The sequence below is a fragment of the Eschrichtius robustus genome, chromosome 4 (genome assembly GCF_028021215.1).
Source record: "Eschrichtius robustus isolate mEscRob2 chromosome 4, mEscRob2.pri, whole genome shotgun sequence".
Lineage (NCBI taxonomy): Eukaryota > Metazoa > Chordata > Mammalia > Artiodactyla > Eschrichtiidae > Eschrichtius > Eschrichtius robustus.
The window spans coordinates 63228179-63236779 of NC_090827.1; the positions used below are offsets into that span (position 1 = coordinate 63228179).

The window sequence follows — 8601 nt, forward strand, 5'->3', positions numbered from 1 at the left end:
CTGTCAATATGTTTTATCTCTCGAGACAAATTCCCTATCACAAGAAGGATATGTACCTGGCTCCATTAAATAAGATGTAATCCTCAGATTTCTATGAAAACTATTTGGGGAAGACACAAAGTTCTATTTCCATTAACATTACCAAGATTTTTAGATTTGAATCTCTCCAGAGAGAGCTTCTAACATTCTTAAGAAGAACTGAAGTACAAAGCCATAAAAAGCAACAGTATTTCACTATATAACACACAGTAGAGTTAAAATCATCACACCAGCTCCTTTTACATCTCATTGCTATCGGTAAGTTCTAATTCTTGATCATTAATTCCTGTATGGGTTTTTCAGCACTTTTCCTACAAAGCACAATATCCTCATGTGTTTGTTTGTTTTTTAAATAGATTTATTTATTTTATTTATTTATTTTTGGCTGCGTTGATTCTTCGTTGCTGTGCACAGGCTTTTCTCTAGTTGTGTTGAGCGGGGGCTAATCTTCGTCGCTGTGTGCGGGCTTCTCGTTGAGGTGGCTTCTCTTGCTGCGGAGCATGGGCTTTAGGCGCGCAGGCTTCAGTAGTTGTGGCTTGTGGGCTTTAGAGCGCAGGCTCAGTAGTTGTGGCACACGGGCTTAGTTGCTCCGCGGCATGTGGGATCTTCCCGGACCAGGACTCGAACTCGTGTCCCCTGCCTTGGCAGGCGGATTCTTAACCACTATGCCACCAGGGAAGCCCTCATGTGGGTTTTTAATTGTAGCTTCCTGAGCTGACAGATGAGATATGTTGATGGCCACATTGTTTTTAGCTCTTAGGGTGTAGGCTTCCTTGGGCTTTTCTCTTTTTCGGCAGAGATGGAGGCAAAAAGAATCTTGAAAACCACGGCGAAAATTCTCATTGAAGAAACCATAAATGATGGGGTTGACACTGCTGTTGCCAAAGGCCAGCCAGTGTGCAGAAGGGTAGATGTAGATGTTGATGACCCGCAGTTCATTCAGAGACAGGTCAACATAGTCTGAGAGCATCATCAGAGGCCACAGGGGCAGCCAGGAGAGAATGAAAAGCAGGGCCACAGTCAGGAGCATCTTAAGGACCTTCTGCTTCTTCTTGGACACCACGTGCCACTGTTCCTGGTTCTGTTTGCCTGAGTGGGGCACTGTTGTCTTGGAGAGTGCAATTCCAATCCTTCCATACATGATGACAGTGAGGGACAGGGGAGCCAGGTAGATGTTAGCAAACAGCACAGTGGTATAGATCTTCCTCATTTCCCGATTTGGCCAGTCTTCCCGGCACCAGTAGACTGGGCTGGTTTTATTTTGGGAGTTGAGTCTCACTCGTAAGACTCCTGTCTTCCGAGACTCCTTTCTTCCTGTACGTGTAACGTTACTGCAGATGGGGATATAATGGCAATGGCCAGGACCCAGATGATCATAATGATGACAAACGCTGTCTTGATAGTGAGCTTTGGTTTAAAAGGGTAGACGACACACCGGAACCTGTAATTAAAGGCAAATATCAGTGAAGGACTGCCTCATAACTTCTGACCAAGTCATTAATTAAATTTATTTCAGTAATTACAGTCTTCCGTACATATTCCCCTTCAAATATAGAAAGTTACCATTAGTAAGGAGGCATGCATTACCAGTTTCTGTAATTAATATATGAGATAAATTTCAACTCAAAAAATTAATGAGTGGAGTATATCAGACACTATTAATAATCAAAGTACTATTGTAACTAGTCAACATTGAGCATGAGCTCAATTTAATATTCTGTTCCAGGCTCCTTTCCATTGGTTTGCATGGATTGCCTCTGTAAGCTTTCTTATTTAAAAGATGGGGAAAAGGCTTAGAAAAGGTAAAAAATCTTGCCCATAATTACACATGATTTTTACACATGTATTTTGGCTCCAGAGCCCATATTCTTAAATGTCCCTTCATGCCCTTCTGTGGTCCCCTCACACATGATCTGTGTGCTTGGCCATGCAACTTGCTTTGGCCAGTTAGTTGAACATTAGCAAGCATGGCATAAGCAGAAGCGTGAGTGATTTCAGCTACAAGACACAGAGTAGTTGAACGACACAGAGGCACCCAGCCAATCCACAGAGTTGTGACAAATATTAAAGCATTATTGTTTTAAGCCACTAAGTGTTTTGGTGGTTTGTTTCACAGCTATGAGTCTGAGAGTTTCCATGATGAGTTCTGTTTATGCACCTTCCCAGTGTTCTGTGTCCTCTGTTGAGCATGACAATTATCAGTATGTAGAGTAAGCCTGATTCATTTTACTGCTATTTTGTTATTGTGATTCTTAATTTTGTTATTATTGATATTCATTATGTTCATTATAAGATAATCATACTATTATGCAACTGTATAACATTTTATATTTTTCAAAGTACTATCATCTATTGAATCTTCTTTGATTTTTGTGATGACTCTATAAAATTGAAAATTATTACTTTCCAGATCTGCAGGTAAGGAAACTTAGAGCTTTTAAGTGGCCCATCAGCAACTCCAAACAAATTTATCTTATCTTTATATAACGACTAGTTATCTTGAGCTTTGACTGCTCCATTGTCCTTCACTGAAGGTGTAAGGTCTTCTGTCTTAAACTCCAAGTTTTCATTTAGTCTTCTAATCAGTGAATTCTCCCATTTACTCACCCTTAAATTATGGGTAACTTCAAAGGTGCAATTCTAGGTATTTTGCTCTTTTTGTAAACCAGCTATTGAAACTTCAAATTTTATTTTTTCATTTATTCATTCAACAAATAGTCTATGATATCTTGTTAATAGCAGCCCAAACTAAGACATGCATCATCCCTAATTATTTAATCTTAAAATATGGAAACTTCAGTAGTTTTATTTTATTACTGAACCCTTAGTGTGTGTGTATAAAATATATATATATATATATATATATATATATATATATATATATATATATATATATATGCCTTGCTCTTAAAGGGGTACATATTATGGATACAATTTTAAGCAGATATACCCAAATTTAGTAGATTATACATTTTTCACTGGTTAGGTGGATTAGTTGAAGATATGCCCAATTTTCTGGATTCAGAGTTTGGTGCTGACCTACCTATCTACTGCTATTGCAACTAAAGTAAAGACTGAAGATGCAATGGATACTCCCTGGACCAAGTCACTGATCTTGCACATTGTACTTCCAAAAGGCCATCCTGAAAGGGAAATGGGACAGTTAGTCTTTGGAAAGATCATATATATATTTTTTAATTTCACTGAAATTATGAAGAGAAAGACATGAAATTAGACAGATGCAACTGTTTCCTAAATGATATCCAGGGAACAATCAGTGTTTCCCATTATTTTCATTAATACATTCAGATCTCTGTTTTTCAGTATACTAATAAGGTCAAAACTTACAGAGTAGTTTCAACATTCTATACACTGTAATACATGTTTTGCATCTATTAACATATCTAATCCCCACAACAGGCTTTTGAAGGCTTTATTATTCTCCTCATGATATAGAATATGTAACAAACACACAGATATCACATACCTTGCCACACAGCTAGTTAGAAGCATATTAAGGATTTAAACCCTAGCAGTACGGTTCCAGAGTCCAAATCATTAACCCTTATGCAATAATGCCCTTTAAATGAATAAAACAGGAAGAATATTGTTTCTCTAATTTGGAAATGTATTCCATAAATTATGAGGAATCAGGAGTCACATGTATAACAAATAAAGTTAATATTTAATTATATATAATCTAATGACATGATTTACCTCAGAGGTACTTTGTTATGGAGTGAATGTGTTCCCTCCCAAATTCATATATTGAAACCTTAACCCCCAATGTGATGGTATTTGAAGGTGGGACCTTTGGGAAGTAATTAGATGTAGATGAGGCCATGGGGGGATTGTGCCACATGATGGGATTAGTGCCCTTATAAGAAGAAGAAGAGAGTGTGAGACCTCTCCCCATGTGCAAGCACTGAGTAAAGGCCATGTGAACACACAGCAATCTACCAATCAGAAAAAGGACCCTCACCAAGAACCCGACCATGCTGGCACCCTCATCTCGGACTCCTAGCCTCCAGAACTGTGAAATTAAATGTCTGTTGTTTAAGCCACCCAGTCTATGGTATTTTGTTATAACAGCCTAAACTGACTAAGACATACTTGGAGAATAAAGAGCACTTTGTTCTCTATACGAACAAAAGTAGTCTGTTTGAATAACTTCCTAACTGAACTCCAGTTACTAGAATGTTTATAAAAGAAATTGGTAAGATTGTTATATTTGATATTTAATATCAATCAAATCAAATTTAGAGTTTGATATTCTATACGCACCTCTGCTATTACAGGAAAGTAACACTATTCTTCCATTAGCAAATATTCTAGTTTCCCAAGAGATGAATGTTACATATTGCTCAGATTTTTTAAATTTATCTTTTAAAAAATATCCTATAGCTTATTTTTAAAATACTCTTATCTAATTAAAACTATTCCCAATAACCTAAATAAGCCAAGCATACTTAAAAGAACATTTTGTCGTCTATCCAGACCATCTTAAAATTGGTGCTTGAATGGCTTTATGCCACAGTGATGCAGGAGGATAGAGTAAAAGTACATATACACTCTGCATGTACTCCTACTGCTGGTCCAGAGACCCACTCAGCTCCAGAATGCAGCTGCCAGACTTATAATCCCTATGGCAGTAGATAAGAGAATTTCCTTCTGAGCCAAGTGATCCTTCCAAGAACACTGACATATTTTCACTGGCAGATTCTGATAGCTGTGGATTTCCCAAGGAATGGCCCAGACTAGTGAAGCCGAGAGTGGGCCTAACCTCAAACCCCAGTCCTGCAGAGGTTCAAGGCAGCCACATAGTACCTCACTCTGAAATACAAGCAGCTAAATAGTAGTTGACTATTAGGGAAACCTCAACCATAAAAGAAAGAAACTAAAACAAATAGGAAGAATGAAACAGGAGAAAACTAATCTGAATCAGGTAGACAAAAAATTAAAAAAGAAAATTACTACTCATAACCTCAGAGATAAAATACATTTTGTCCCTGAAAAATATGTGCATGATAGCACAAGGAACACAAAGAATATAAAAATAGCTCAAAGAATTTAAAATATGATAACAGAAATGGCTGTTGACTTTATGTCAACAAAAAGTTTGGAAGAGGAAGTTGAGAAGATCTTTGCAAGTAGAATAATGAGGAGAAGAAAATGGAAGAAAAAAATTTTTTAAAGAATGGCAACACAGCACCTCCAATATCTGATTAATACGAGTTGAAGAACGGAAAATGTAGAACTCTGCAAGGAAGTTCCCCAGGACTGAAAGCATTCATTTTTTGATTGAAAAGACCTCGTTTGTGTCTAGCACAAAAAATGGAAAATAAAAAGACTTACATCAAGGCTTAAATGCCTGAAATTCAGAACACTTGAGGTAAAGAGAAGTTCTAAAAGCTTTTAGGAAGAAAAGCAAAATACAAGTCATAAATAAAAGAAGCAAGGGTCAGATAGCATCAGCAGCAACACCAAATTTCTCAGCGTTAACAATAGAGCAATCTCTTTAAATATTTTTAGGGAAAGAAAAGTCCAGCCTAGAATACTTTATCCAGGTAACTATAATGAAGTGTGAAGGCAGAATAAAGATTTGCACTACAACATCTCAAACATTTTTTATCTCAGTGCACCCTTTCACAAGAAGTTAATAGGGGAATAAACCAAGAAAAAAGAAATGGCATCCAGAACACAGGTGAATGAGCATGAAGGGAGGTGAAGAGAATTGTTAGCTTCTCAGTGAAGGAACATCCCAGAGCAATAGCTGAGCTCCATACCTGGAGAGCAATGTGTCTGGATAGGAACAAGAGGATAGAGAGTACCTGGAGGGGTATCTCCAGGAAAAAAGATGCCATTTACCTTTTTTTGGATGTGTTTTCCATACGTTTGAAGGTATTGACAAGAAATTTAACTCTCCTGGAAGAGAATCTGAACATACATTATTGATAGGTACACTCCAAAAACACTAAGCAAATCAAAATATGATGCCCTTATTAAAGCCAGGAAAACAAAAAACATTTTATAAGAGAAAAAGTTGGTATCATAGTACTCTACATGGCTCAGCAGGGGGTAAGATACATATAATAATAGGAATGCATACTCTAAATATTGATTTAACAAAAAACTATGATATACTCATGTTGAGAGAATGAGGGAGGTAAAGACTGTGAATGTATGTTTGTGGTTCTGCATAAATGCATCTGCTTGCATTTGTACCAAGTTTCAGCCAATCATGTTGTTTTTCCAATTTCACATTCAGATACTCAGTTTCTACGGATTTATGTTCTTTTGTCCTAGTGCTGTCAGTTCAGTGGAGTTTGGTGAGGGAAACCACCCCTTGGGGTAGAAGAGGATAATGAGAACTAAATTACATTTTCTGTAGTCTGATAATATATTAGAATGAAAACATGTTATTTAGAAATGTGGTAGTAATTATCAAAAATAAAGGCAAAAAATGCTGGATGTGGCCACCTCCTGGGAATGGGAATCAGGGCTAAGGAAGGGTACTGTATATGAAAAACTCTTAAATAATAATTTAATTATAGATATTTAGGGGGGGGACATATTGAGAGCATTTCTTATTGGTAAAGTAAGTTTCTTGAGAGCAACAAAAATTTTTATCAATTCTTTCACTCTCTTTTTGTCTAGCACAATATCTTGAAAATGTACATCCTTAATAAATATTGTTTTTTAATTACAAGCATCACAAAAACACAGAATCTATGTAGTACTTGATGATAGAATAGGCAATCTAAACTCTCCCTGACCCCCACTCCAGAGAAAGGAAAGAAACAGAAGTAAATTCTAAAGAGAAACCTCTCATTCTTCAGTAAACCGACGTTGAATGCCACAAAAGGAGAAGAACTATGATATGGCTCATGTTGATCTAAATATTTTTTGATATGCTGCTTTGGTTTCATTTTTTTCTCATACAGATTTGGAATATGTATATATTGAGTGCTGTTCATTAGTTAATACAATAGATATTTATTAAGCAGGTAGAGGAGGTATAGATACACTGTTCCTGTACCTCTGGAGTGTATAACGTAGTGCTAAAGAAGTGGTAATATGGGCTCAGAAGTACTCTAGGGTAATACCCGAACCATTACTTATGTTGCACATGTAAATTACCACTATATGAATGAAACTACTGCTTTGTGAGAAATTATTGGTACTGTTACTCCATCTTCCATCAAAAACTGTTGGAAATCTCTCAGCCAACCACAAGAGGGCTTAAATATCTATTTATATTAGATTGAAGACATTGCATCAATTGAAACCACACGTTCTTTGAACTTTACAGTCCATAATATTCTTAATATTTCTACTATATTATATGTGCCCTGAACTCTCAAGCAAATTCAAAGTCTTCAGTAAGAAGTGTCACCATTCACTGATGACCTTCAGTGAACACTCCATAAAAATAACAGCTTCCACACTTCATCTCTGTCACTTGTTCTAATTTTCTCCATAATTCTTTTTATTCTCTGATTACTTATATAGCTATTTGTTTGTTGTTTTTATTCTCCTTTAGCATGTAGACCCCATGAGAACAGCTACTAGGAGCAGTTCTTAGAACTCAATAAATATTTGTGAATGAATGGATGAGGCTGCCATGGTTTCAGGGATATGGGACAAATATTTCCTCATAGTATGTTTGAGCTGCATGCAAATCAACATACCTGCTATAATATTGTCCAGCAGCGTGACAGGCATACAGAATATGCCAACTAGTAAATCACTTATGGCCAGGTTCAAGATGAAGAGATTAGTGAGTGTGTGCATATGTTTGTTCCTCATTACAATAAAGCAAACCACTGTATTTCCCACCATGCATAGGAAGAAGATCAGAAAGTAGGAAATTATGAAAATCGCTGCCACTTGAGGCTGGAGAAGATAGTAGTTCACATAGGTGATATTGCTATCTGCATACAGATCATGCTTTGTGTCACTGACACTCCAAATGTGATGCCAGTTTTCTGAAGAGTTTGAGTCCCAGTTTTCACTCATGATGGACCTGAACAAAGAAGAGGCAGAAAAGAAAAACATGATTAGAAACCAGGAGAACTTAAGTTTAAGAGAGTTTAAGAGAGATGCTTTTAAAATGCTACGGAATTTTTTTTTATTGGAGTATACTTGCTTTACAATGTTGTGTTAGTTTCTGCTGTACAATGAACAGTATCAGCGATATGTATATATATTGATGGGCCTTCTATAATCATACATTTTGCATAAAAATGAGTCATAAATAAGGCATTCAAATTATTAGGATTTTAATCAAGAGCATTTGAAAATTCCACTTTGTGCCACAAGTAACAATTATTATTATATTGTATTTCCTTGATATACTCTATATTATTCACTTCTTTACTATACCTTCTATCCACTTGTGAAGTTTCAAGGGAAACACTCCAAAACTCCTCTTCCTCCTGCCTTCAGATATCATAACCTGTCAAAACCTACTTGTTCTGCTAACATGCTAACTCACATGCCATGAGCTTTCCTGATATTTGAACGAGATGAAGTATCTACATCTTCAGAATTTCCATTGAA

General features: G+C 36.5%; 1 protein-coding gene across 1 annotated transcript; it reads right to left on the bottom strand.

Annotated features, from left to right (window-relative positions):
* Positions 1–278: 278 nt before the first annotated feature.
* On the bottom strand, positions 279–8058 carry NPFFR2 (neuropeptide FF receptor 2). The gene is given in 6 exon segments (XM_068542167.1): positions 279–307; positions 310–372; positions 727–1327; positions 1330–1480; positions 3083–3182; positions 7731–8058. Coding segments are annotated over 6 exon segments (1272 nt in total).
* Between the last annotated feature and the right edge of the window lie 543 nt (positions 8059–8601).